Here is a 26,171-nt window from a genome sequence, read left to right on the forward strand (position 1 = left end):
TCCTGTGACATGAAATCTCGCAAGGCTCATTGCATGTTTCAGAAGGCGCCACCAACTTGGTTGATCTCGAGGACGATTCAGAGGGGAACGATCGATCAAAAATCGAGATCGACATCACCACTGAGTCCTTCGACGAGTTAGCTCTGTGGAAGTGGTAGGTCGACCGAGATAGGCTATCTTACATGGACTTCTGTTGAGGCTCATGGTCGAAGGCCTGCATGTGCATCTGCATCGCGCTGTCGCAGAAGAGCCCTCTGTTGAGGGGGAAGCAGTGGCAGCAGCTCCGCTACTCGTGGGCCGAGCTGAGCTCTCTGAGTCGCGGCTGTTTGATCCACCTCGCGTAAGTTTCTTCATTACGATAGTGTGCTGAAGGTCTCTTCCTTCACACTGGTTGCTGCAGATGGAAGAATGCCTCCCTAATTTGGTGCGTGTCGGGGTTGAAGATACGATCGAAGCTCAAGAGGAAGACGGGTCGAATGACGTATTGGGTGAGAATGACTCAGAGAAAGTCGACGAAGTGAGCTCCTCTTACCGTGTTGTTATCATTTTGTGTGATCATCAGATGCCCCTGCATGTTGCTGCTGGACACTGCGCTATCACCACTGGGGTTATTCGAGTCCCACTGTTCGTCTATTCTGATGCTACTACTGATAAACTCCTCGCCGCATCGTCTCTGAATCAGGTAGCAACTGGAACAATCCTTCCCCACCGCTTGATTCGACATCTAGATCGTTAATGAATGTATCAGGACCCCATAGGCCAGCATATGTATTTGGAGTTCGAGATGAAGGCGTGGACGCTCCGAGGTGATGAAACTGCTTAAGACAGCGTGGCATGAATATGAACACGTTCGCAATGTCATTTCGAAAATCTGTAGCAGTGTTGTGTTGACAAGTGCTGTGAACACGAGTCGGAGTAGATCCAACGTGATGGAGAACCAAGATAGAGCACGGACGACACTTCTGTACATTGATATTTGATATTGTTGCAGTAGAATGTATATCGATTATCGCGTGCTAAACTTCCTGAAAGTCGGCAATGGCAAGCTGCCACTCGTGAGGACCATGATTATTTAATGCTCTCAACGCCCTCACATTGGTAAGCCCGACCACGTTATCTCTGTGAGCCTCTGAGGGCCACACCGCTTCCATGGACGCAACGCACACCTCGAATGGAGCATTTCTAATCATGAGGGTGTGACAGTATGACCCTGGGTTGAACTCCGGAAGATTATCAATAGTTCTACCCCGAATGTTTCGGTCAAGATCTATCTCCAAGGAAGGATTCTATGCCCAATTCTGGACGTTCGCCCTTTTCTGAATTCCCAATCCGATTTGTTCCTTCACCGAATGCTCACCACACCCAACTAATGCTTGATTCGATTCTTGTCTCTACGTCATTCTCAATCTCCCGTCCTCGACCAGCTAATATGTTACTATGATGTGGTCCGCCGCTGGAGCTCTTTGCCTCGTTATTACAGCTCAGTGGCTCAGCACGCGACTCGCGTGCTGAGCCACTGACTCGCGTGACGCGAGTCGTCGTTTCTCTATCCCCTCCGATAGACCTTGCACAAATCTCGTAATCGCAATGAAACTATAACTAAATCAGACACACGTTCGAGGTAAGCCTACCCTCCGAGTGAAGGGGCCCTCAGACTGTAAAAGCTCGAGCCCGAGGAGAACCTCTGCTCAGGAAGACTCCACAGCGGTGATGGTTCATAACCCGCACCGTACTCCTCTCCACCAGCTAGCTCTGGGCCCAGCGGGGCACTAGAAGGAACTGATCTCGTCACGTCAGCTGAGAGCGACCGCGATGCTTTGAGCATCCTAGTCACCGCCGGGAAGGCCATAGGCACGACTTGCAGCAACTTAGCGCTCTCCTGCCCGGCCTCGGCGACCCAAACGATCATGAGCCGCGTCGTGACACCACATGCTACTGTTGAGAGATCACTAGATAGATCGCTTTCACGAACAGGGGCGAAATCTAGGGCCGCCACTCTGAGCCCTTCCCTGGGCGCCGGAACAGTACCGAGCAAATCGACGTTGGATGGTCCTTGACCCTCGAGGACTTGGGACAAAGGGGGGAGGACTTCATATACCTTCACCTCAGAGCCGCCATCACTAACAGCAAGCCTCTGGCCTGTCGAGGGGCAGAGGGCACTGTATGACGCTGAAGGTAGATCGCCACTGAAGGCATAGACCTTAGGTAGGGTCGGCGTCTGTCCATCAAAGACCCATGATGCAGAACCAACAGCCCATTTCCCCTCCTCTTCGTTCAGACGGGGCCATATGAGCTCCGACAGTCTAGATGCTGAAGATACGTAGAGCCTCTCGGAATCCAACGGCCAGTGGAGCCGGCCCGAGCTCGAGCTCATAGGATCCAAAGTAGCCCGGAGGACAGTACAACACTCTCCCGTGGAGACGTCCCAGGTTCGAACCTCGCCGTTTGCATACCGCACCGCCAACAGATTAGAGCAGGACCTTGCTGAGCACCAGGCCACTGACGTGACCTCCGCCGTCCTTAGGCGCCTCAGTACCAGTGGGATCGCCGAGGACAGTCCCACCGTGGCCGACTCCCACACTACTACTACATTCGAATACGCCACTGCCAGTAAGGATCCATCTCTAGGGGAGTACTCGACGACAGAGGGGGCCACAGGGAGACTGCGATTAGCTATGATCTGCCAATCCTCGTGCACGCCCGACAGGGACGTTATAACGAGGCCAGACACAGTACCCAGGGCTATAGATAGAGGACACGGTGAGGGAGCAAAGGCGACGCAGCTTCCTGAAGGGACGAGCAAGCACTGACAGTGATCAGAGTCGGCTGGCCATACCTGTGACCCGAGGGGTCTTCTTAGGCAAAGCCAAATTGAAGACTTTACGATGAAGCCGATCGATGAGGGTAACCTCGCCCTTGGGGGATACCAAGACGTTGTAAGGGGCCGAAGGATGCGATGAACAGTGCCATTGGGGACTAGCAGCTTCCAGAGATATCTATGCAGCAATAACAGTCGACGTCTCAAGGGCCTCCAAGACTTACCCGGGGTGCCTTCAAAAACCATGAAGTCACAGCGTAGTCTGCAGAGAGCTGATCCAGAGTGCTCCACGGGGCTAGCAGGTCATTGGCGAGGAACTACACCCCAACATCAATGAGGACAGGTCCGGTTCTATCCGAGTACCTCTCCCACGGCTCCCCACTGTCGAAGCCTGTCCAGCAACCCACTGGTCTTCCCCTCCCCTATAGTGTTGGTCGCGGCCAAAGTCGACGCACTCAAAGACGGTAGTGGTCCACCATGGTCGTCAGCAGTGAGTGACACCAGCCAGGCCTCCGCACTGCAGCTACTCACCTGAGGTCCATGTGGGTCGATCGAGAAGCGAAGCGATGATCTACGAAATACTACTCCCACTGAGTCCAAGTCATGACGTATTCTGCCTTCACTCTCAAAGCTGAGCTTATCCTTTTTGCCACCCCCAGTACGAGCATCTGACCACGAACTGCGTCGAAGAACACCATCGCGAACAATGGATGGGCCCCATCCCCAGTAGTACCATCAGCGTTATCCTCCTCAGCAGACAGCGAACTGGTCCCCCCAGTGCTTCTCCTACGGAACGTATTTGGACTGAGCGTAGGTGGGGTAGAGGCAGCGCGCCTTCTACCGTGGTCGTTACTACCCGACCGAATCGGGGAAAGGGATGGTGAGGACGTCAGCATAGCTCAAAATGCCAACACTGCAAGGAGAAACGCCAGCTTGAGGGCCCCATCCAATGAAAGACTAACATGAGGATCTTCGAGGCCCCAAGGGACCAACAAGGCCCTAGGTACCGGAGGGTCTGATACATAGTACTCTGCTAAGGCTCGTATTCAATGAGAACCTGGCACGAAGACCCCTTCAATTGAGGGCACTTCAACAAAAGATGGTAAGAGATGCTGGGACAGTTATTTATGATTACACTATGGCAGGGCATGCTCCATTTGACGGCATATTGCCGATCCAACGCTACAGTCAACTGAGGATCTACATAGTGTCAAGTAGTGGGTCGGCGGCTGCCGATTGCAATGTACTGGGCAGTCCTATGGTCCAGGTGATGGAGGGATATGCTCCCTAGCAGCCGCTCAGGCATGTCCACTTCTTCTTGGGACTCCACCTAAAGCGAATCCACTACGACTGAGTACGACGGAACCGATAAAAAGAACCCACGAGTTGGATGAAAACCAGAGACGTTCAGCGACCCCAACGATCGATCCGCTGCGTTCAGGCTATTACCAGGTATCCAACATCTAGTACGACGTCCCTCACACGCTCCTTCACTTGGGCTAGCGTTGTCCGGGCTATTAGAGACCACTTACGAACATCGTAGTCGATCTCAACATACCGGTACGGTCGAGAACCTAAGTGTGCCCCTTGGGGTGCGGGGGAAGGATCGACACTGACCTTCCAGGATGGTCGCACTCCCTGTTATGAGGGCCGGCTTGCCGTTGTATCTTTCTATGATGCCCATAGCGGGTAAGCTTGGGAGATCAGTGAGGTTCTGGACCCGACCAATGACTTTAAACGGAAGATTCCGATCAGAGATGCCTGATGATCGGATGAGCACCTTGATTGTATAGGAAGATCCCCACCTCGGTCCAAGAGGTTGAGCCACAATCCGACCGATCTCGGCACGTCGGGGTCGTGGGGCCTCGAGGACCTACCACCACAGGGGCTCTCATGAGACCTTCGCGGAGTAAATAAGGGGATCTCACCAAGAAGCCATCTCCCGAGTGATCATAAAATAGACGATGACACTATAGCCCGGATGAGGCTTTTGCGTCGCGAAGGGGTTGAAGGACGGCCCCTCCCCGGGTACTTGGGCGTTCACTACGACCAACGCTGGGGCATCACACTGCGATGTGTACCTGGAATTGCTTATGAAAAACGCCCAAACGGATAACTAACTTTACCATGGAGGAAGGGGAGGGAAATTCATATGCCTTGCGACGTCTGATAGCACATCATCTCCCCGCAAAAGGTCGGCCCCTATGGGCTCATATAGGGCTGGTAGGCTAGGCGCCTTGGTGCCAGTGCGAGCATAGTCAGGACCGCACCTTACACTGAAGTGGCAGGCCTCTCGAGGTGACCACGTCGCTGTCCCGTGGGGCGTGTCCTCCTGTCGGAGAGGCAAGGAAGCACCCATATTGTGGGAGACCAGAGGTAGCGGGTCCGGCGATGGTATCCATTGCGGACCATCCGCTGTCTGTTTCGCTGTGACATAAGAGACTTCACTGACGGTTCGTGAAGGAGGGGTGATGGAAAGAGTGAAGGTGACATCTCGTGGATCCACGATGGTCTCCGGTCGCGGGAAGATGCCAACACTGACGGCGGAGTAGTAGGCGGAGGCACTCCCTGGTGAGGACTGGCCGAGGGAGAGGGCCGGGGAGGAAGCGTCGATGTCATCCCATTGGTCGCCGCCGCTATTGGAGGATTTACGCCACTTGTCAAAGCGGTAGGAGGAAGTGACAGTTACTTTCTGACAGAGTGCACGGCATCCACACGTGGCCATAAAAACGGGAGAGGAACTAACACGGAACATATATTTCATCGTGAACTTTCACGAGCTAAAATGCGCACTGGCAGTTTGAGCCTGTGGTCAGCATTTAGTTGAGGAGTAAATGAACGTCAAATCAAAGATGACTACGCCGACGATAATTATTCGACGAGAAGGGTTGATCTCCTCGCGCGTGTCAATTTTGGTGATGGAAAATCCAGTGGCATCTCTGTGGGAGACAGAAGCTTTTCACACGTCACGGAATTCTCAAAGCTCATTAACGACCAGTTCTGGGAATTGGTTTTGAGTTCTATTGAGCGGCCCAAAAACCAGCCTTGGAAGAAATTCCAGAATCAGTTCAACGAACGTCACTTAATAGCTACTACGCAAATTATTATAACGTCCCGACACTCCGGCCGTCACGACGACGACAACAACACATGATTTCGGGCGTGCGCTTTTTCAATTTTTTGGAGTCAAGATTCACAACAGGCGGTTTATGAACAATCCAAGTGCTTGGGCAAGTGGGAAGGACTAGACTGCTAAGGTTCTGCTGACGGGCCGAGCGGTGGCAGGAAAAACCAGTATGCGGTCGATCATTTTCGCCAACTATCTCGATACTGTGGGTGGTTTAAATTCTTGGTGATGGCAAGAGAGATAGTTCGAACTTCGTTGAGGCAGTTTAATTCTTCGTCGTCGCCCGACGTCTACTTGCGGGGTTATCACATCAGCATTGAATCATAGTGGGAGTCGGGAGTTCGGTTTTTCTCATGGTATGGCTCGTGTACGCGGATGTGGTCCCTGGCAGTCGTTACATGTGACTGTTGAAAAAAATGTAGAGAAACCAATGGATTGCCTCTACGGACGGTAGCCCTGGTGAAATCGCCAGTTTGCACCTGCTAGTTTTGCTCGTGCTCACTGAAACCGCAGCATGTGGCTTAGCGACAAGAGTGTGCATGTCAGCCCGGGGTGGACGTGAGTCACTGGCACGTGGGATGTTCTGAGGGGAGATGAGGTTGTCTCGGTAGTCTGTGGTCTTTGAGAGGAGTTGATCATCAACTGGGACATCTAGCCGCTTGGGGGGTAGATGTCTCCGCAGAAGAAATCAAATTGGCGTTAATTTCGGGTTCAACTCCGGCTCGTATCTGAGCTACTTCGCTTGGTGGGCAAGAGGTTTGAACCTACACGTCTCGATAGGCCATGGTGATGCGTTTTAATATCATTTATCACAGCAACGTTCGTAGTCTTCTCATCACCACATGCCCACGTCGCCGTCCCAAAACCCGCTGTCGGCGCTCCCACGAGGTATCATGGAGAATCTTAGAGTTCTCGAGCTCGCGACGTACATTGCCGGACCGGGAGCAAGTCTTATTTTTACGGAGCTTGGTGCTACCACGATTAAGGTGGGGAGTTCACTCGTTCTCACTAATGACCACTCGGTAGGTTGAAACCCCGTCGACGGATGGGTCTAGTGCTGGTGGCGATCCTATGCGACAGCTTCTGCTGCCCTTCGAGCCTGGCAGGCCCCATAGTAGCATTTTCGAGATGTTCAATCGCGGCAAGGAAAGCATCTGCCTTGACTTGAAGTTAGAGAAGGTGGTGGCTCCAACAACCGCCCAGGCAAATTCACTCAGCTCGCGAGCTTTCAGGATATGCAACTCTTCTGGGAGCTTCTCGAAGATGCTGACGTTTTTATCACAAATGTTCGTATTGATTCCCTGTGTAGTCTGGGTATTGACCACCGAACAGTGTGTGCACAGCTACCATCGCTGGTTTATGTCCTCATGACGGCGTGGGGGACCAAAGGGCACGGATATCAGAAACCTGGTGAGAACAGCCGATCCGCGGTTTCAGCTTCATCGAGATGGTTGATGGATGGGCGCTGAATTTCGGACATTTGTCAGGACTGAATTCTCCTCTTTGTTTCCACTCAGTTGGAGCTGCTCATACGACAAGCATTTCTATATCTGAAATTTGCAGTATTGGACACTTCTCGATGGGAGGGCGGTGGAGTAGCTCTTCTTATCCTCAGGCTATGACGTTGGGGCTTTCTGGGCTGCCAGTGGGGCTACATGGGTTCTGCACGAGGAAGGTGCTTACTCTATCTTCCCTCTAGGGCTGGGGGACTCCACCACAGCATGCGCTGTGTCATCAGGGATTGCCACGGCTCTCTACAGAAGAATGACAACGGGTAAAGGGCAACTGGTGAGTTAGATTTTAACGTCGGTGTGTTGTACCACTCACGTTAGGTGGACTGTTCTCTCCTGCACGTGGGTAGCTGGTGTATGTCTTACGAATACGCTCGAGGGGGGCCGGGCAGGAGTGGTCGTAGGGAGGACCAGTATCTGCATCTTCCAGATGGCGAGTGGATCGCCGTTCTGGATGCAGCGGATGTACCCAAGGCTCGGCTAGCGGTCAAGGGCTGCAAAGGGCAAGCTGAGGGTCTTGACATTCTTTCCAGGAATAATGTGCCGTGCCTTCCCATACACACGGGGACAGTCAAGTGAGCAAATCTCTCTAGGGGTACGGTGTCTGTGGGATCGGTCGTTAGGTTCTTCGAGGACTTCCCTGAAGATCCCGTTCTCAAACCGTGCCTGATAAAGTCGCCCGCTGTGGACAAGACGTGTGTTCTTTCCGCGATTCCCTTCCACGTCACTGGGCTGAAGCCACCTAGAAGTGGCGCTCCGGTTTTTAATTCTCATGAGAGTGTGATACGCAAGAGAGGCTTTCAAGAGGCGGGTCATCGCCGTTTTCTGCCTCGACATGTGGCCAAGGCTCCGACCAAGGCCCTGGAGGGAGTCCTCGTAGTTGAACTGCCCGTGGGCGACTGCCTGGGAATCCGCGCTGCCGGTGCTATTCTGGCTGACTATGGCGCTACAGTGGTCACTTGCAATATGCTTCCTGATAGCCACTATGAGCGTGGGAAACAGTCCGTGACTGTATCGGAAATCGATCAAATGTTCCGAGATAAGAAGGTGACCGGAGTGATGTGTGAGCAGAGCGAGGATTGGCTGAGAGACAACGGCCTGGACGTATACTTAGCTGATGAGGACACCAACATGGTCGTCCTGAAATTCAATTCCGGTGAGTCGGGGCATGTCTTGAGGTTGTGGTCATAGGGCTCTCTATTTGAGGTATGGACAGCGACAAGGAGAGGACTCCTCAGTACCACACCGACTTCGCTGCCTGGTGGATTCGTGCTGGAATGATCACTATGGTCAAGGGCGTGGGTGGTCGCCATCTTCCGAGGCTGCCATGGCACTATGGGGACCTCCTCATTTCCACTCAGGTGGTTACGTTGTCTATGCGCTCGTATTCTATTAGTTATCGCTCATCTAGGTATGTGCTGGTTTCCTCTGTGCGCTCCTACACCGTCGAATGACCGCTAGGGGTATTGCTGTGAACATGTCCTACATCCGTAGTGGTCTTTGGAACTGCAGCTCAACCGTATGTTCAGTCACCTGGTCAAATGATACACGTCTTCGCTGCTGTTTAGTTGGCTCCTGTAGTCGCGACACCTACTCTTTGCACATTGGTGTTGAAAAACTACGAGATATGCCGGAGGACCTGGCCCCTGGTCACGTGCAACTGCCATCGAACTAAGGATGGGGCCTGGATACAGATGTTATGTAGGGCTTGGATGGGCGATAGCCCCGGAGTAAACTGGGGTTTGAATGCTTCATGGTAGGTGTGGAAACAGACAGGGGCCTCAGACGCTTCTGGGCTGCCATGAACCCGTGGTATCGCGCACGCCTATTGAACGCTGTCTCCAGAGGCGGCGCCGACTACCTGTAAGGGGCTCAGAACTAACGTTGTAAGTTGAGGCTCTCAGGTGGGCCAAGTTGTCACCATTTGATCACTCGTCTATGGTGGAGAGATTGACGCCTCTTCTGGGGTATCTCTTTGATGTCCTCGAGTCCTTCATATCGAATCATACTCTCGAGGAAATGGAGCATTTGGACGAAACTCACGACCTGTGGTTCACGAGGTAGGGGGATCAGTGTTGGATTGAATTCTAACTTTTCTAAACTTAGATCAGGAGTTTCCTCGGTAGTTATAGGAGTTTATATACGAGTTCGGGTAGAGGTGTACAGAAGCCTACAAGAATTCGCCAAAATTTTCATAGCGTTAACCACACATGTAGCTGACCGTGTGCATGTTTTCTCGCACTGGGGAGAGGGCTATGCTCCATATCCAATGCATTGCTCGCTTTCCATGGGGTCTTTGATCAGGATCAACAAGCCAGAAGAAGCGTGCCGTGTTGAGCAGGCCCACACTACCGGAATATGGGGTACTGCTGCTGATGGGCAGAAGTTTGTCACCGCGCCATTCAATCTATCCGATTGCCCTCCGGTGCGATCTGGAGTCCGTTTGAGCCCAGGCCCTTCTGCGGTCACCACCTCATCTAAGCTCTAATCACTATTGAAATGAGTAAGTCATTTGAGGCTACCATTCCTCTTCCAACTCTACTCTTGCGAGAGTCTCTCCTCGACTTCTCATCTCAAACTGGCATGTGCCCTTGTGGACTATGTTGAAGTCATATCGCGGGTTCTCAGGTGAACTTTTGCCACTGCTGTAAGTGGACTACTTTGTCGTATCGCGTACCACCTCAGACGCGTGTCACTGGGCTCGAGATTGCAGCCTTCAGTGATCATCCGCTTTTTGACCTGCATAATTTTTCTGTCACCTTTTACGACTAGGTGCGAGCTCCTCGTCACATTCGGAGTGTTTGGCTGAGCACACGCACGATGTTATTCCGTCTAGCTTAGTGTAAACCGATCGCCCTTAAGATTTGACTTCAAGATCGCCAAGTGTCACGTTGGGTCGTTCGGTCGGTCAATACAGTTCCAGGGAGGAGGGACCCCTCACGAAATATGCCCTCATAGCTCTTCGGTGGGAGGCTCGGGTATTGGCGGCGATTGAGTTAGTTTTGAACATGGGAAGTCGGCGATTGACAGATGGCAGGGCACCGAAGAAGCAGTGCACGATGGACAGGTTCCTCACACGGCCTCACCGACTCACGGCTCAGCCACTGGTACCATCTCGGGCTTTTTTGCGTGATGGGAGGCTGATTTTACTCGAGTGGTTCGATGCTGAAGTTTGATTGGGTGTCGGGCTCTGTACACGATGTTGAGGTCATAGTCGTGTGTGTTGTGTAGCCTCGGATGATATCGGTGGACATGGACGGCACTGTGGCTGATATCACCAAGCGACTCGACTATGCAACACGGCGAGCTGGCACGGATAAAGGCCCTAAGTACCAGAGGCTTGTTCGCCGTAGTTTTTTTCCAGAGGCCCTTGTAGGTTCTATAATATCCTCTTGAATGGTTCTCTGTACAAGATGGACGAGCCCATAGCAATGGCCAGGGACTTCCTCGAGAAGTAGGGTGCTACGCCACTTGGTCGGTCCATCGAATCTCAGGTATGCAGCCTCGAGGGGCGATATCGTTTACCTTTCGGGACGTCGTGCAGGGACAGAGGGGCAGTCAGACACGTGGCTTCGGCAGCACGGCTTTCCTAGTGGTCGGATAATTCACCGGAGGAGTGGTATTACATAAAGTTTGGGAATGAGGTCGATGCTCACCACTGTCAGGACAAAACTCCCATTACTTCAAGCAGAATACGTTGCTCAGCTTGAAGAGGTCTCATGAAGTTGAAGCCCACTTCGGGGACCGGCCTAGTGATGACGGGGGTGCAGCTGAAGGAGCCGACGTTCGCTTTATTCTGGTATAGGGCTGATCGTGGTGAGTAGGCAACGTGTTCATCCTGGTCATCAGGTAAGCAGCTCACAGTGGCCGACGTTCGAGGAAGTCTTCGGCGAGCGTGTTGAAACTGTAGTGACTTCGCCACTGAAAGTTGAGGCTGCTAATTCAAACGAGGAAGGAGAGCCGGTCGTGGAGCGTGTCGAAGCATAAGCTGAGCCTTTACCTTACGTATGATAATTCCCACGGTAGGATGGTGACCTGTACATTGCTAGCTTCTAAGGATAATGCCCCGCAAGTTGTGTTGAGTGACATCACATGTTAGATGGGCGTCAGTGGGGTTACTTTGATCACATGCTTTCTGCTAGTGGACGTTGGTTCGAGGCATGGGAATGCTCAGGGAAGGAGGAGGGAAGAGTGATGATTGAGGGTCCCTGGGAGACCCAAAGCGGTAGCTTCTATTTTGTGAGCGATGTAGTCGTCATCCATTACAGGGTACTGTAATCGTTGAGCCGTTGAATTCTCAAACAAGATATTGCTATCTCTAAAGCTCCATCCCCAGGTCTAGTACAGCTACGGGGGGATATGTAACAGGTTCAGCAACTGACATAATGAAGAAATTATGAATATACAACTTCATTGATATTCACGGGACCATCCTGCAACTTGCAATTCGTGTACTCACAAGAGGCACTAGGCTGAAGGGCGATATTATTGCAATAGTGGTATTGTGCATGGGAGCCTGAGCCGTGCTAGCTATCTCTTTGAGGGATGAGCTTTTGGAGGAGACAGCGGTATTGTGCAGCCACCAAAGCTTTCCAGGGCTCGCTTTTTGCTACTAGATCGACTGAGATCTCCCTAGTAAGTCGTGTATCCCTTAGTGTGTTCTCTTCTAACTAGCTGTTATTATTCCTCGGTTATGGCGTTATTGCTTTGGAATGACTGTGTCTTGGTCTGTTGGAAAGTTATGTCCGTGAAACTTCCAAGCTAGTGGTGGGACATGTAGTTACCTCTGTCCTCGTTGAGGTGTTTTGAATATATCAAGTGGCGCTGTTGCTTGCAGTGTTGGTTATTCCGACTTTGTTTTCTCTCGATTGACCATCACTCATGAGTGCATCGAATGAACCTATGGTGAACACCTTGTCGGGAGGCGAGGCTAGTCCGATGGAAAAGAACAAGTTCGTGACCGTTACTACTGGAGCATACACCCGGATGGTTATAATAGGTATAGGTTACTTGTTCCCTATCTCTGGTGAGCTCTCATCTGTCTTGTGATAAAAATGTATACCGTCTTTTCCTCAGCTATTTGGGCAGCCTTCGACTACTGGAAGACCTTATTTCCCGACAAGAACATTGAGTTCGTGGTCACTTGTCTGTACCAGTTCGGTTCGGTCATGACGGTCCTCATCCTTTCCTTGGGCAAGTCTATGAAGTTCCATCGACGGATCCTGGGTGGCTTCAGCGGACAATTCTGCTGCTTGTTCGTCATCTTCCTTTTCCGTTGGTTGGGACTACCCGCTGAGGTCGTCTATGACATCTTGCTGGGCCTAGTGTAAGTATTCTAGTCGTAGTTCATCCCTTTATAGTAGTCGTCCAGTGGGTTAACGGGGTTGGTGGTCGTTCTAGGTTCTTGATGTCTGTGGTGACTGGGTTTTTGGATTCCGCTTTACTAGCTCTGAACTCGCAATATTCGCCCAAGATGCAGGAGGCTCTACAGATCGGCATCGGTACGTCCTGTCGAGTGCAGGTTCGCAATGTCGATAACAACTGGTTTCCTTGATTCCGCTCTATTCGCGCTGAACTCGCAATATTCGCCTAAGATGCAAGAGGCGCTTCAGATCGGCATTGGTACGCCACACCGTGGCGAGGCCGCGAGAAATTCGGTGGAATTTTGTAAAAATCAATTCTCGTTTTTACCTCAGGTTTCTCAACTTTTGTGTCTGTCGTTTACCGAGACATTACCAAGCTTATCTCGACCTCCCAGGCTGACTCAACATCCATCTACTTTTTGGCTGCTCTCGCAACGGTGAGTCACTCCACTGGAAATTTTCTATGATTTTCCGACGGAAATTATTTGTTTTTGCTCGTATCGGCAGGTGGTAGTTTGTATCACAAGTTACGTGTCTCTCATGAAGATGCCGATCTCTGCTCACATCCACGAGGACGAGGTTTCATCCAGCCAGGAAACTCTACTGGGTAGCCCATCCTCTGCGGTATCAGACCACGCGTACCACATTTCTTTCAGATAAGAAAGAAGAAGAGGAGGTGGACATTTGGAAGGTTCTCCGCAGAGTGTGGTTCAACGAGCTCGTCATCTTCCTACAGTTCGTTTTGACTACTGCTTGCTATCCTGCTGTAAGTCCTAAGCTTGTGCGTTGGAGGAACCATCCGCTCGTCGAATTTCCATCAGATCCTCACTGCTATTCCCTGCTATACTTTAACGGCATTGGCCCCCGCTCACTGGTATCAGACTATTCTGTTATCCGTCTTCACAGTCTTCGACGTCATTGCTCGATTCTGTGTGCGCCATCGCGGCCCTCTTTATTACGGGAACATTTGGATCACTGCGGTTATACGTAAGTGCACGAGTCAATGGCTCAATGATTTCCTTATTAGGTATGTTGATTTTCCCCCTGGTTGTCATGTGTGCCACGGGATCTTTCCGCAACGATTGGTTCTCCATGTTCATCGTTGCCCTCTTCGGCTTCGGAAACGGCTTCTCTGGCAGCCTCTCATTGATCACTATCAACGAGATCCCTGGCCTTTCCGGTCCCGAACTCAAAGCAACGGGCAGGTTCTCTGCTGTGGCGGTTAACTCAGGTGGGACGTTGTTTTCGGAGAGTTGTGGACCGGGTGAATGTGTGGAATTGTCCCTTTCAGGTCTATGCGTCGGAGGGTTTGTGGCCATGGGTCTCGGTGTCTGGCTTGGATTGGCATAAAATGGTTTATATCGACAAGTCGTTGACGTTCAATGTAGCTGTTCTGAGAATCTGGAAAATGCTATATTCATATTGTACTTTACTAAAACGACAATAATTGTGCGCGATAAGAAATTTATCCAAAACTGCGAATGTGTATCAGCCTGTGTTGAGTTACACCTGTCTTGACTTTCAATCCACATTGACGTAGAAGGCAGAACATGATGGTCATGCCAAAACGAAGTTGAATATGAGAAACTATAAAAAGTAACCAGAAGAACGGGACCGGCATGGCCTTTGTTGTCTTAACTTTTTATAGTAGACCCTTCTTTTTGCACGTCTACTCAAAGAAGTGTTGGGGGTGTGCATGAAATACCGGCCAAGATCGCCCTTGATACACAGCCGTTACATGTCCCGAAGAAACTAGCTATTGTCATTGAACAGTGCCATTGACCTTGCAGACCAGTCGACAGTTTCGGTTGGTCCTACATCCTGCGGCGGGGAGGCGTAGTGACCGGACACCCTGTGCACCCAGCTCGCGTGACAGAATTATGGTGTGACCATGTTATGAGGGCCAGGTTCGGCCATGAGTCATGGCCCGAATGCATGTCATGGCCCATGACATGCAGCAATGCACGTGAAGTGTAAGGTTGGGACGCCTGTACGGGAGTATTCATCGGCTACTCTACAGAGGAGTAATCCGAGGAGGTCAACGGCTGAACTGCTTTTGTATAAGGGGTTACAGCAGCCGAGGCTGTTATAGGAGCAAATAGGAAATCCCAAGCATCTACTAGATATGGTTAGAGACCTGACCTCATTCGTATCTTGTACGCAAAGACATGAGATGCCCTATCCGTTGTAGCTACACACGACACTCTTCCTTAGACATTATCACTCGAGTCATGCATCCTACCATTTGGAGGATATGCGGAGGCTTTAAAGCCTCTCGGAATAGCGAAAGCATGAACGTCACGAGAAGTCTCGGACAAAAGGCGTCTATGAGACGCGGCGAAAAATATACTCAAATATGTGATCTAAACGGGCCCTTCTATTTCCTTCACGCCGTCCATAACCCTGTCGGAGAGCGAGACGCTGTTGGGCGCGTAGTCGAGCCCTGGATACGATACGTAGGGTAGTGGTGGAGGGACCATCATAGGGTAAGGATGCGGGCCGATAGGAGGGTAATAATAGTAACCATTTGGTGGCACTGGAGCCCCTGCAGTAGAGGACTGGTATTTTTTCGTCTCATGCACGGTCTTGGCAGTAGTAGTACCACTCGCGGCCGAGGATGAGCAGTATGATGTCATGATATACTCTGTACGGGAACAGTCAGTGAATTTGATGCGAGACTTGACACCGACCCGTTCCAGAAGGGAGGACATTGGGAACGAGACCACCTGGAAAGCAGAGGACCCTGAGCTCGCAGTGTTACTGCCACGCCCAACAGTGTAATGGACCATGTTCGTCGAGGGACTGCTCGACCCAGTGTTGGCCATGGTACTGTCTTGCATGGGCTCGGGGTCATCACAAGGCCCTCCACCATCACAGGGGTTAGCAGCGACCACAACAGGCGTCGTGTCCCCGCAAGGCTCGCGGCCCCCACATGAAGATGCTACTTGGCTGTACACTACGTGGCCAGAGGACTGGTCTGGGCATAGGCTACTGTCTTGACACGGGACCGAGGCGGTGACCACTAGCGGTGATGGCATATCACATTGTTCCTCGTTGCAAGGGTCGACCATATTGCAAGGGTCCGGACCATCGCATGCGATGGGCGAATACTGTTGGAAGTACTGCATGATCTGGGGCATGAGTTGGCGCCAGAGGGGATGGGCCTTGGGGGAGGCCATGAAAAGGCCATACTGTGAAGTGCCAGCCAGGGGAAGGTTCACCATGGACACTTTGCCGTTCGTGAGGAGGTCGTGGGGGAAGCCTGACTGAACCACGATGCCAGGGTCAGCGGACACACCACCCGAGTCGAAAAGGGCACAGTACCGCAATGAGGCCATACGGACTGAGACCTCCTGCTTGAGGTAAAGCGGCAGGTAGGACGGGAAGTGCCTTTTGAAGCAGGCCGTGGACTCGGGGCCAAGGACGTCCCAGTAGTGGTGGTAGTACACGGGCTCCGGGAAGAACTGTTGCCAGGCGTCAGAGTAGCCTTGGAGCCAGGGAGGGTTGGAGCCAGTGCCAACGATGTGGAGTACTCTGGGGATGTCTCCTGTGCTGCGGAAGATGTTGGCCACAAGCCCGAGGGTAGTGAGTGGGATCGTCGAGAGGAGGGAGGTGATGATGTGGGCCATGATGGTGACTAGAAGCTGAAAGCTCAAGTGTGGTAAGTAGAGTCCAGTAGGGACGACCATGGCCGACGATCACGAAAGATCTTCAAGAGACTAGACTATTATTATTTACTCTGGGCCCCTAGTATCGGCCTCACGTAAGGCAGACGAACTACGAAATTACTCCTTTCCATTCTGACAGAGCTGCTACGTAAGAAACCCTTCGAGTCGGTACGATCGGGTAAACTTGGACACTTAGGCCAACTTGAGCTTCCTCAACGCAGGTTTGGTCGGTGCAAGATTGTCGGCTTTGCTTATTGTAATGCGGCTGAGGAACGGTGGAGCGATCCTGTCCACTTTTCGACTACCAACTCGGGGATGCGGTAAGCCTATCTGTGAGATATTCGCTGAGGGATAGCGAGTGGTCCCTGATAGGTCTTTTGGGCGCTGGTTTGGGTCATAACCCGGTCGTTATAAGTACGATACGAGACAAGCCCATAGGCCCTCTAGAGGGCATAAAGGAGGTAGCGCCCTTTCCGCTGGTTAGGAAGCTTGAGCTGAGCAGTGGTAGGTCGAGAGGTTGTTGGACGAGGCGTACACTAAGGCATGCGGAAAGGACCATCGAGTCTTCGGGGAGGTTCAAGTTGGGTAGTACTCACGGCATGGGGTGAATTTCATGGCGCAGTGACAGGTCTAGAGAATACGACCGTCTCTGGAGGTCTCAAGGCTTCTCTCCGACCTATGGTGAGATCACACCAACGGGTGTAGCCTATCTCTTCGGCGTTATGCTGCCGCCTCGGCCCGTGGAGCACTTCGTGGACCTTGGTTCGGGTGGGACCAGTACCATGCCCCCCCAACGTACTCGCTAATCAGGTATGGGCAAGCTGTGTCTGCAAGCCTGGCTGCAGTTCGGTCACCAGCTGTCTTCTATTACGGGAGTTGAGCTCAGCAAAGTGCGGCATAAGCGGGCAGTTGCGGCGGCCATGGAATTGGTCACTACTGAGAGAATTCAGGGTCAATGGGTGCCCGACAGTGCCCAACTGGTAGCCCTCGTCTCCTGTGCGAAACCATTGGTAGTATGTTCAGGATCTTGTTCTGGGGGATATGTTCAAACTGCCCCTGCATGACAAAACCTTCCTATACTGTGCTAATTTAACTTTCAGTCCCGAGGTGCGTCCCGAGTGCGACCATTCTAAGAGGCCGTTGATTACAGATACTCAGTAGACTGAGTCGGAAGATCCTAAGAGAGTCTCCGTCCGGGACTAGAGTCGTCTCAATGCGACCGTTGACCGGCGTTCCCATCACAGAGCCACAGGAGTGCAAATTGGCGATTCGCGGTAGTGGTTTCGAATTGTGGGGCATTGGTCCATAGCAGTTGGCCTGTAGGCATCCCCGAGCCTCCCAAAGTCAAGCCGGCAATGGGAGCGTTTTACGACGAAGACGATGGTCCTCTGGTGACGGCCCCACCAATGCCAGCAGACCCTGAGTAGCTCATGGGTGGTCTTGGCAGTGGTGGAGGGCGGCGCCTCTGGCAGGTTCGACGATAGTATCGACCCAGCGTGGGAAGGGATGACACGGTCTCGCAGGTCCTTCCCGAGGACGCGCTTACTCAGAAGGGACATCAGGAACCCGCGTCGATCCTTGTGTGGACTTAGGCGTAGAAGGTCTGTTGGGCAGCCGCTTGAGACAGACCGTAAAATGCTCAAATTGGTTGACCATTTGGACCTTCCCATGACGTGGAGTAATCACACTCCACTCTATGTCTACGGAGTTGTCATGGCTCCCTTATAATAATTCACACTGATTTCTTACCAGTTTGTTTCTATGACGGTTTCTGAGCTCGTGCCCTTGGGTCAGGTCGGTATCGGATTCGTAGGCGCTCGGCCGTCACTCTGTTGCTCCTAAGTTGACTGCTGTCATATGTTGTCACCTCAAATCCTACTGGAACAGCAGGGCCGTGATGGAGGCTTCTTCATTGACTGTGTTGACATAGTTAGGGCGGAGACTGGACTGGTCGGTGTGCCGAGGGACAGGTGATAAGTTGGGACCAAGGCACATTGGCCATTGAGTTGGAGTGATGGATTTTTATGTAAGGTTTGGCATCCTGAAGATGTTGATTTTAAGCTGCGATACGGCGGATTCTTCGTCGGCATCCCAGTGGTAGGTAGTGGATATGTCGTATCTTCCACTTGATCGCGAGGATACAAGAGATCGACGAGAGGCAACAAGAGGAGGAACTGGTACCGCTTTTTGTCATCGCGTTGTGGTGATTGTGACCTCTTGGGCAGGTTGCTGCATTGAAGGGCCCAGGACAGGGGGACGGTGGAGAAGGAGGTTAATGATTCAGAGGGGTCTCAAGAGAGTGGCCACTCGAGTCTTGGCTACTTCGTCTAGCGGTACCAGGAACTCGAGTAGACTTAAGACTTCAAAGGGACCTCGAGAAAGAGGAGGGTGACGAGGGTGAAGCGCCTGTGACGAAGGCGGCCAAGAGGAATAGTATCTCGGGGCTCGATGCTATGCTGGGCTTTAACGATAACAGTGACGAGAGCTGGTATGAAGATGAGGTTTGAAGGGGTTAGAGTTTCAATTGTGACAATCATACTGTACCATAACGTAGATATATACCTATTTGGACATAGTTATGTTAGAAATGCTGGGGGGTTGGGTTGTTAATCATCTCTAGGATCTTCATCTCTTGCAACATCGATCAATACGGTCCACCGTTCCATTTTTTCCAGGAATCAGAGCAGTGGCATGAACTTGGTATGGCTGGAGGTTATAGTGGACTGCGGAAATCTCGTCAAAAGAATGCCTGCTCGTTCAAGTGAAGTAAGAGAACAAACTTCAAATCGAAAAGGAGAAAAAGTTTGAAAGCCGAACGAAAAGTACCCTACCCGGGGATCGAACCCGGAATCTCCACCTTAGGAGGGTGGCGCCTTATCCATTGGGCCAGCAGGGCGAGTGATGGTAAGCTAAAGAACACATCATCACTCATGGGATTGTTACCTCAGCTGCTTCCCAGCCGGGCTCAGACCGTAGTTCGAAAGTAAGCAGGCTCATCCGTATCCTGTAGAAGGAATCCATCTCGCACTCATCCACCATCGCTTTTTAGCTCCTTATACAGGCTTATCCCGCAGGCAGGTAGTCGATGGGATGTCCCTCGTATTTCCTCTTGGTACGCCTGTATCGCTGATTCTGATTCAGCAGACCCATGCGAGTGGTGGCCTCGGGGATCATTCACGTATCGATACCACAACTATCACCCAGGGATGCGAGATGTGCTTTTCGGCCTTTTAGTGTTGCGTTTGCGGGGCGTGGTGTGGTGTGTAGCATTGACAGCTCCTCTCAATTTTGGAAGTGTGTTGCGATGTGTGAAGTGGCCCCCTACGCCACCCTAGTTTATACTTTGGGGGTCACTCGAGCGCGAGACCGAATGAGATTCGAACCCAGGCCGGCCAGAGTGGCCTTGGGCAAGCAACTGACGGTAGTGGAGTTACCGGCTTCTGGACAGTAGGGCTATTATGGCTTCAGGAAGTCATGTCGAAGATTCATCGTAGCAGGGCCCGAGAGCTACCGAAAGGGCGGCCATATGCGAGATGTGCTAAGCTACGTCCAGCGTCACGGCGTCCGTGGTACAGTGTCGATGAGATGACAAGGATATACTCCCAGCCTACTCCGAGGAACATGGTCAATCGCCGCGAGCCTTCCCCCAGGTAGTCGATGGGATTTGCTCCCCGATGGGCCATGGGCCTCCCATTTTAGGGTGAGTACGTGGTCCAAGCTCAACGAATTGAAAGCCGGGCTGGCTGATTTGGAACGCCGTTACCAGCGAGTTGTCACAGCTTGAAAAGTCTTGCCTGTACGCCATACTCCCACTCCCATGTGTTCCTCTGTTGTCTGTTGAGACTCTATGGCTACTGAGTTGTGGAAATTGTGGTATGGTGGGATTGAATAGTATATTATTACTCCTATGACTCAGCCGGAGGACACCGAGAACTCTGCTGGCTACGGAAGGCCCTGTAAAGCAGGTAGGACAGGGAACGATGTGAAACGATTCGACCGCGGTGGCTTTGACAGTCTCCTTCTGCCTACTACACCCAGACTGCAAAGGGCGTATACTGCCCAGTGCCAGTGGCAAGTCCGTGCTTATCGATAACGCCGCTCTCGGAGGGGAAGCTATTTTCGATTCCGTTATCAAGGGGGACAAGTCTCAGGATGAGCTATTCGAGATCATCTGCAAGGTGAGACCACTCAGGAGTCATACCACGCCTCGCCGGAATCATCCCTATCTCAGCCGTTCCTGAGGGACCTCCTCACCGAGAAGCGTGGCAGTAACAATAAGGGCTTCCTCGTTCTGGCCGCTGGTCCCTCGGGTGCTGGCAAGACCTTCTGCGTTACTGGTGGCGCGACCAAGTTCTCCGACCGGGGCTTGATCCCACGGACCTTGACACATTTATTCGATCACAAGCCGAACTCGATGAAAGTTGAGATATCATTTTACGAGATATATAAGGAGGAGGTTGTGGACCTCCTGTCGCCCAGGGCCAAGATTTCCCATAGCGAGGACCTCACTAGAATGCTGGTGGACAATGAGTCGGGCGCATACCAGGCCCTCTTCACCGGCGACAGCAATCGGCACTTTGAGAAAATGCCGCAGAATGCAGAGGCCAGCCGTGGGCATGGCATATTCGAGATCCTTATCAACGGTCAGGATAAGGTAGGGCGTTGGGGCTCTCCGCTGGGGACCGCGACAGCTCAGATAACGTTTGTGGACCTGGCCGTTTACGTGCCCAACTGTCGCACCTCTACAAGTCGGTTGAACAAGAAGTCTCAAGACGCGTTGAAGAACGTCATACAGTCACTGGCCCAAGAGGGCAAGCGGAGGAGCGGCCATGCGAGGGAGTCGCAGTCCCCAGCGTTCCGACAGAGCATGCTGACCTTAGTCTTGAAGTGAGAGGAGAATTCTGTTGTGATGAGTAGGGCGACTTGTAGGCCGTACTTGCAGTCCGTCCAGTATGGGGTCATAGGCAGCGTGTTGATCACGTGTCTGGGTCCAGGTGGGTCCGCGGCCTCTAGGGCATGGAGTGAAGGGGCTAGGGCGGACAACCAGCAGTGGACGCGGTAAGGCGAGCTGCTCCTCTATGGGATCGCTCTCATGAGGTTGTAGGTTCGCCGAGTCGTGGTGGAAAGCATTTCAGAGACGGAAGCCTGTGTCGGCCTCTAAGACGGTGAGTCGGAGGTCACCCTTGCGGGCCCAAGAGAAGGAGGGCCATGACTCTATGGACGTCTCAACCGATGTGAGATCCATACGCCATAGTGCTGCTGCGACCCTTGGGCCCCTTAGGACATCGACTGGAGTGAAGAGCCCACCCTACCGGCGGTTCCCCCAATACAGCTGGCGGCGGCGGCTCGGCACATCGGCACTATGATAGCCGGCACCGTGTCCTCGACCGCCGCGCCGTGGAACAGCACGAGCAACAAGCCGCCTGCTCATCCCATGCCAACACGCCAGGAGAGCCACCTGGAAGAGGCAAGTGCTCTCAGAATGTTGAAGCAGTAGTGTATTCCTCAGGAGCCGCTAGCGATCAAGTCGGTGTCAAGCTCAGCTTCACCGTTCTCGAGGGTGGAGAGCTCGGCTAAGTCGCTACGGCGCTCGTTCTCTGCAGTTGGCGTGACTAAGGTGCCCTCGGCCCAGATGGTGACTGACGGGTTTCCCTCGAGTTCCCAGCCTCCCCTCACGCCACTGCAAGCCTTCTCCCTGGCCTCTACCCCGATCATTATGACGCCTCAACAGGATTATCGCACCCAGGGTAGGTTCGCAGGATTACAGACTATTATCGTTGTCCTCCATCATCAGGCCCATCGACTATGGTACCCAGGACCCCACCCGTCATGTGGGCCGGCCCACCTGGCACGCCACAACAAGCTGAACGGACGCCAATGATCCCGATGAGAGGGACAATAGGAGCGCCGAGGCCTCTAACCCCACAGGACAACTACCGAGACGAGTCGCTCTTGCTTACGCCCCAGTCGCTGAGTCGATATCGGCAGACTCTGCCTGTTCGGACCCTCAGCACTGCAGAGACTCTTGCCAAAGCGCAGGTGTGATCGAACTTCATGGCTTAGATGAGGATTGCTGTGCCCTCAGCCACTACAGTTCACAAGTCCGACGATAGTGTCCCAGAGCCCTCCGAGACCAGCCACGAGTTCGATGGCTAGGAGTCATTCAGTGAACGCTCTCCCGGCAAGGAAGGCATCATCGACTGTGTCCAGCAATACCCCGGTGTATACTATGAAGGCCCCGACGGGTTCATCGCCGCAGGTTTACTATGAAACCCAACCGCGGGTAGACTCAACGAATGGAACCCGTTTTAGTGGCATTCTTGTTCGCATTCAGGCAGCAGCATCCCAACACTATGTCTACGACCCGCGCATGGTCCCGAGTAATGGTCAAGAGAACTACAAGACCTATTCTGCTGCTGGCCCTCCTTATATCGCTCAACCGAGCCCTACCCAGCTGGTCCACACTTACGCCCCCAATGGGGGCTATTACCCTGCTGGTACAGGCTACACCACTGTATCGCGCGGCGGTCAGCCAGCTCCCAAGCCGCATGAGCGTGCTGACTAAGCAGCAACCACCGTCCCGCCAGCTAATGCAGCCTTTGATACTCTAGCAATGATGATGATGATGATGATCTTGTAGAGTAGAATTAATATCCTCTCATGACTAAAGCTGTTGACCCTCTCGCTAGGATGGGCCGTTAACGGCCATGCGCGATGGTGCCATGGACGAGAATTAGGGATGTGTTGCGCTGAGTTGAACTAGGGCGACGGGAGACAGAACCCGAGCTGCATCTTGCGCTGGTTTTAGCCGATTTTTGATTTCGCTTCTTGAAGTAGCGCAATATCGTGTTAGCTGCCCAGGACTGTTGTGCAAGGGGACGCAGTGCTGGTTAGTGAGGGACTCGTGTGGCTTGTTGTTGATGGTGAGGTATCTGCTCATCTGCTAGGGATCGGGTTATAAAAATGCGTGGTTACATTTTGCTGTCGGCCCTGATTGGTCTTGCTGCTGCGCAGCGTTCGATGGAAGAGGCTGACGTGACTACTGATTTTGCCCTGGACATGCCTGCAGCTCGGAGAGCCAAATTCGATAGTCAAACTGTAAGATCTGGTCCTGAGTTCGCATGTAGATTTGCAATGGTATGGTGCTTCAGATGGCCAACTTGTCCGAGATCGAGGCGGACATTATCGATGAAGCCGACTCCATCTGGTCTTGGATCCGCCAAGTCGTTGCATCGCCGATGTCTACCGGTGACTACGCTTGTCTCAAGATGAAGGCAAAGGGTGGCAAGGGTGACAAGGAGGTCTTGAAGCAGACCATCCAGATTGGCTATTGTGAGCCGCTCGGAAAGAACATGTAGCATCGCAATCGATGTGATCAATCAAGAGTTTGGAAGTGTATCAGGTCTTTCAAAGTGTCAGTCGGACAGGTGACCAAGCGCATGCACTTGCCAGAGTGGATCGATCCAACTGGAGGGTCCATCACCATACCCAAGTTCTTCTCTCAAGTGTAGGTTGAAGTGCGCTGTTTGAGAGTAGTTGTATGGCGTAGGTATGACGATACTCAGTGTACAGTGAACAGCACTGTAGCTGATGCTGGCTTACTTTCGCTCCCTCACGTCCACAAGATACATATCAAGAATGGGAAGTGCGTGGTGAAGATCGAAGAGGAGCCGCTACCAACCCTACCACCCACCGCGGTGACTACTACACCCACTCCGACTGAGCAGACTACCACTACACCCACTCCAACTGAGCAGACTACCACTACACCCACTCCAACTGAGCAGACTACCACTACACCCACTCCAATAGAGTACTACTACACCCACTCCAACTGAGGCTGCCACCACTACTACGCCTACTCCAATGGAGACAACTACTCCGACAGTAAAGGAGAGCGGAGCGGAGGTGACGCCGCCGGCTGCTGAGCCCGAAACTGGTGTGAGTGAGGAAGTTGCAGTGAACTAAGTTCGATGCTGCGGAAGACGACTTACTTAGGACTTTCCTAGTCTTTGAGGAGTTCGTTCTCACTCTTCTGTCAGTGGCAACAGTTGCGTTGTAGTACAACGGTTGTACAGTCAAACTTTGCTGAATCGCTGCAAGTGTCCTCATCGAACTCCGTCCATAATGCTAGACTATGGCCCTTGGTCCAAGGGGTCCCCTTGAAGGGGACACAATGCATTGTATTGGAGGCATTTCATGTTGATAGATACACGATTCGAAGTACGTTGCGCATGACTGCACGGAAAATCATATGCCAAACTCGCTGATGTGTGTTTCACTGGGATATCCGAGGCCGGAAATGTGTATCGTTCACATGTTACTGGGCCTGAGAGTTTGGTTTTGCAAAGGATAAGGCTGGACTCATCTTAAAAAAGCAACTGTAGTTATTCCACAGCGGTGCTCGCTGGTGCAACGAACCACATGAAATCCTTGATTGTACTTTTCGCGCCAACACAATCATTGTTCGCTGAAGGACTCCTTTCGAAGTAGCAGGGTTCACTCAATTAATGTACTCCGAAACAATACTCAAACGACTCTACAACGAAACAACTCACAGTACAGTGACAATCGTCAATGAGCAATGGTACTTTGAATCGAAGTGTGATGTCAACAGAAGCATGTTTGATTGTCCACCCATCGCGTGAGAATGTGGCCAGCGTTCGATATGTCCGCTACGTCTTCGATGTGCCAAGCCGCACACCCCAACAGAACTGCAATCATCGCGGCCGCTCTCTCGCCGAATATCAAGGTGAGTACAACTCCTCCTGTAACCCCCATTGTAAGTATGGCTAGATCTCGTACGTGATCGGTCGGTGGATGGTCAGGGATCGACACTATCGTCTCAAGCACTGCGTAGTTGGTGACAGCCTTCGCAACATGTGTAGCATGCCGACAGTACGGACAAGTAACGTACTTGCCGAACAGCCACGAGTTCGAAGTCACAGACTCCATGCACTTGGCGCAAACACTATGGCCACATCGTGTGAGTACCTAGAAACTCGCAATGGTTGGGAAGGTTAGTAGGAACCCACCATAGGGCGATAGCGGCAATCGTCATAGTCGTTACAGCAAATACCACATTCAAGGGGAGCAAGGACACCTGCATTGCTGCTATCTCGTGGCTTCATCCGCGTAACAACTCGAGGGAGGAGTTGTGGTAATCGGGCCGATGCCCAGTCCCAATACTCTATCATACACTGTGGCATCGAACACTCATCTACTATTCAGCCTAAATAACTGCTGATAATACGAGTCATTTTAGCCACTTAACTCGGCAAACAAGATTTTTTGAGTTTCCTGAGGGGGTGAATCAACTGCAGATGTGTCGAACAGTTGAGCCAGCTCACGACACGCATGCAAATCCACTACCTACAAATCTCAAAAAGCTCCCGCGCCTAGCCTAATCAGGAATATTCTCCGATGAGCTGTCTGGCACACAGCCTGTGTGCCTGTGTGACACAGGCCTAGTATAAGCCAGTTTCGCCGTTGTTCACCTGACTCAGATTTCTACCATAACTTTGCAGCAACGCCGTGGGGTAGATTTCTTCACGCAGCTGGCGATTGACAGAAACAAAATCAGTGCTACAGTCTGCTACCCGCACCCCCACCGAAGCTATCGAGTCATTGTAACGCAGCACGTATCACAGTAGTCTCAGACACTTATAGGAAAACGCTAGGGTG

General features: G+C 52.2%; 11 protein-coding genes and 1 non-coding gene across 12 annotated transcripts; 7 read left to right on the forward strand and 5 right to left on the reverse strand.

Annotated features, from left to right (window-relative positions):
* Window positions 1–400: 400 nt before the first annotated feature.
* Pmar_PMAR018562 (hypothetical protein) lies at window positions 401–823 on the forward strand (the record flags this gene model as incomplete). Its single annotated transcript, XM_002778077.1, has 3 exons — window positions 401–517; window positions 563–682; window positions 749–823. 3 exons carry the CDS (start codon window positions 401–403, stop codon window positions 821–823), a joined length of 312 nt encoding a protein of 103 aa, XP_002778123.1.
* An 804-nt stretch (window positions 824–1,627) lies between these two features.
* Pmar_PMAR018563 (hypothetical protein) lies at window positions 1,628–2,374 on the reverse strand (the record flags this gene model as incomplete). The annotated part of the gene is made up of 1 exon (XM_002778078.1): window positions 1,628–2,374. One exon carries the CDS (start codon window positions 2,372–2,374, stop codon window positions 1,628–1,630), a length of 747 nt encoding a protein of 248 aa, XP_002778124.1.
* A 94-nt stretch (window positions 2,375–2,468) lies between these two features.
* Window positions 2,469–5,177, reverse strand: Pmar_PMAR018564 (hypothetical protein; the record flags this gene model as incomplete). The annotated part of the gene is made up of 14 exons (XM_002778079.1): window positions 2,469–2,604; window positions 2,637–2,787; window positions 2,837–2,996; window positions 3,043–3,135; window positions 3,182–3,349; window positions 3,404–3,486; window positions 3,552–3,604; window positions 3,675–3,731; window positions 4,066–4,148; window positions 4,268–4,392; window positions 4,436–4,579; window positions 4,624–4,691; window positions 4,747–4,899; window positions 5,089–5,177. The coding sequence occupies 14 exons, from the start codon at window positions 5,175–5,177 to the stop codon at window positions 2,469–2,471; spliced, it is 1,563 nt and encodes a 520-aa protein (XP_002778125.1).
* Window positions 5,178–6,783: 1,606 nt separating this feature from the next.
* Pmar_PMAR018565 (alpha methylacyl-coa racemase, putative) lies at window positions 6,784–10,301 on the forward strand. The gene is made up of 13 exons (XM_002778080.1): window positions 6,784–6,931; window positions 6,972–7,124; window positions 7,178–7,355; window positions 7,561–7,733; window positions 7,778–8,031; window positions 8,080–8,612; window positions 8,663–8,817; window positions 8,868–8,975; window positions 9,025–9,157; window positions 9,217–9,319; window positions 9,361–9,516; window positions 9,761–9,959; window positions 10,085–10,301. The coding sequence occupies exons 1-12, from the start codon at window positions 6,788–6,790 to the stop codon at window positions 9,942–9,944; spliced, it is 2,274 nt and encodes a 757-aa protein (XP_002778126.1). The 5' UTR covers window positions 6,784–6,787; the 3' UTR covers window positions 9,945–9,959; window positions 10,085–10,301.
* A 1,990-nt stretch (window positions 10,302–12,291) lies between these two features.
* On the forward strand, window positions 12,292–14,283 carry Pmar_PMAR018566 (equilibrative nucleoside transporter, putative). The gene is made up of 9 exons (XM_002778081.1): window positions 12,292–12,482; window positions 12,533–12,782; window positions 12,857–12,957; window positions 13,153–13,256; window positions 13,327–13,426; window positions 13,476–13,585; window positions 13,641–13,806; window positions 13,847–14,050; window positions 14,111–14,283. The coding sequence occupies exons 1-9, from the start codon at window positions 12,338–12,340 to the stop codon at window positions 14,167–14,169; spliced, it is 1,239 nt and encodes a 412-aa protein (XP_002778127.1). The 5' UTR covers window positions 12,292–12,337; the 3' UTR covers window positions 14,170–14,283.
* Window positions 14,284–15,182: 899 nt separating this feature from the next.
* Window positions 15,183–16,448, reverse strand: Pmar_PMAR018567 (hypothetical protein; the record flags this gene model as incomplete). Its single annotated transcript, XM_002778082.1, has 1 exon — window positions 15,183–16,448. One exon carries the CDS (start codon window positions 16,446–16,448, stop codon window positions 15,183–15,185), a length of 1,266 nt encoding a protein of 421 aa, XP_002778128.1.
* A 298-nt stretch (window positions 16,449–16,746) lies between these two features.
* On the forward strand, window positions 16,747–18,266 carry Pmar_PMAR018568 (hypothetical protein; the record flags this gene model as incomplete). Its single annotated transcript, XM_002778083.1, has 9 exons — window positions 16,747–16,807; window positions 16,860–16,948; window positions 16,996–17,072; window positions 17,116–17,255; window positions 17,298–17,467; window positions 17,511–17,594; window positions 17,638–17,761; window positions 17,811–17,910; window positions 17,960–18,266. 9 exons carry the CDS (start codon window positions 16,747–16,749, stop codon window positions 18,213–18,215), a joined length of 1,101 nt encoding a protein of 366 aa, XP_002778129.1. The 3' UTR covers window positions 18,216–18,266.
* A 1,044-nt stretch (window positions 18,267–19,310) lies between these two features.
* Window positions 19,311–19,383, reverse strand: Pmar_PMAR018569. The gene has a single exon. It is a non-coding gene; the product is annotated as a tRNA-Arg (tRNA).
* Window positions 19,384–20,394: 1,011 nt separating this feature from the next.
* Window positions 20,395–22,064, forward strand: Pmar_PMAR018570 (hypothetical protein; the record flags this gene model as incomplete). The annotated part of the gene is made up of 8 exons (XM_002778084.1): window positions 20,395–20,452; window positions 20,502–20,665; window positions 20,719–21,141; window positions 21,184–21,374; window positions 21,417–21,545; window positions 21,592–21,721; window positions 21,769–21,958; window positions 21,997–22,064. The coding sequence occupies 8 exons, from the start codon at window positions 20,395–20,397 to the stop codon at window positions 22,062–22,064; spliced, it is 1,353 nt and encodes a 450-aa protein (XP_002778130.1).
* A 78-nt stretch (window positions 22,065–22,142) lies between these two features.
* Window positions 22,143–23,192, forward strand: Pmar_PMAR018571 (conserved hypothetical protein). The gene is made up of 4 exons (XM_002778085.1): window positions 22,143–22,234; window positions 22,282–22,526; window positions 22,573–22,770; window positions 22,822–23,192. Exons 1-4 carry the CDS (start codon window positions 22,204–22,206, stop codon window positions 23,050–23,052), a joined length of 705 nt encoding a protein of 234 aa, XP_002778131.1. The 5' UTR covers window positions 22,143–22,203; the 3' UTR covers window positions 23,053–23,192.
* A 246-nt stretch (window positions 23,193–23,438) lies between these two features.
* On the forward strand, window positions 23,439–24,500 carry Pmar_PMAR018572 (hypothetical protein). The gene is made up of 4 exons (XM_002778086.1): window positions 23,439–23,585; window positions 23,639–23,841; window positions 23,890–23,994; window positions 24,037–24,500. The coding sequence occupies exons 1-4, from the start codon at window positions 23,451–23,453 to the stop codon at window positions 24,323–24,325; spliced, it is 732 nt and encodes a 243-aa protein (XP_002778132.1). The 5' UTR covers window positions 23,439–23,450; the 3' UTR covers window positions 24,326–24,500.
* A 526-nt stretch (window positions 24,501–25,026) lies between these two features.
* On the reverse strand, window positions 25,027–25,728 carry Pmar_PMAR018573 (hypothetical protein). The gene is made up of 2 exons (XM_002778087.1): window positions 25,523–25,728; window positions 25,027–25,481 (listed from the first exon to the last, which is right to left on the reverse strand). The coding sequence occupies exons 1-2, from the start codon at window positions 25,694–25,696 to the stop codon at window positions 25,098–25,100; spliced, it is 558 nt and encodes a 185-aa protein (XP_002778133.1). The 5' UTR covers window positions 25,697–25,728; the 3' UTR covers window positions 25,027–25,097.
* Between the last annotated feature and the right edge of the window lie 443 nt (window positions 25,729–26,171).

This window comes from Perkinsus marinus (assembly GCF_000006405.1).
Source record: "Perkinsus marinus ATCC 50983 genomic scaffold scf_1104296950436, whole genome shotgun sequence".
In the NCBI taxonomy this organism is placed as follows: Eukaryota; Perkinsozoa; order Perkinsida; family Perkinsidae; genus Perkinsus; species Perkinsus marinus.

Coding starts and splice junctions, on each gene's coding strand:
- Pmar_PMAR018566 (XM_002778081.1), top strand. CDS start 12,338: ATGAGTGCATCGAATGAACCTATGGTGAACACCTTGTCGGGAGGCGAG. Junction 12,958..13,152: donor GGCTCTACAGATCGGCATCG/GTACGTCCTGTC, acceptor TTTTTACCTCAG/GTTTCTCAACTTTTGTGTCT. Junction 14,051..14,110: donor TGCTGTGGCGGTTAACTCAG/GTGGGACGTTGT, acceptor TGTCCCTTTCAG/GTCTATGCGTCGGAGGGTTT.
- Pmar_PMAR018572 (XM_002778086.1), top strand. CDS start 23,451: ATGCGTGGTTACATTTTGCTGTCGGCCCTGATTGGTCTTGCTGCTGCG. Junction 23,586..23,638: donor CCAAATTCGATAGTCAAACT/GTAAGATCTGGT, acceptor ATGGTGCTTCAG/ATGGCCAACTTGTCCGAGAT. Junction 23,842..23,889: donor GAGCCGCTCGGAAAGAACAT/GTAGCATCGCAA, acceptor GAAGTGTATCAG/GTCTTTCAAAGTGTCAGTCG.
- Pmar_PMAR018565 (XM_002778080.1), top strand. CDS start 6,788: ATGCCCACGTCGCCGTCCCAAAACCCGCTGTCGGCGCTCCCACGAGGT. Junction 7,356..7,560: donor GCACGGATATCAGAAACCTG/GTGAGAACAGCC, acceptor TCTTATCCTCAG/GCTATGACGTTGGGGCTTTC. Junction 9,158..9,216: donor GGCCTGGATACAGATGTTAT/GTAGGGCTTGGA, acceptor GCTTCATGGTAG/GTGTGGAAACAGACAGGGGC.
- Pmar_PMAR018571 (XM_002778085.1), top strand. CDS start 22,204: ATGACGCCTCAACAGGATTATCGCACCCAGG. Junction 22,235..22,281: donor ACAGGATTATCGCACCCAGG/GTAGGTTCGCAG, acceptor CTCCATCATCAG/GCCCATCGACTATGGTACCC. Junction 22,771..22,821: donor ACTATGAAACCCAACCGCGG/GTAGACTCAACG, acceptor GTTCGCATTCAG/GCAGCAGCATCCCAACACTA.
- Pmar_PMAR018573 (XM_002778087.1), bottom strand. CDS start 25,696: ATGCCACAGTGTATGATAGAGTATTGGGACTGGGCATCGGCCCGATTA. Junction 25,482..25,522: donor ATTGCCGCTATCGCCCTATG/GTGGGTTCCTAC, acceptor GCGAGTTTCTAG/GTACTCACACGATGTGGCCA.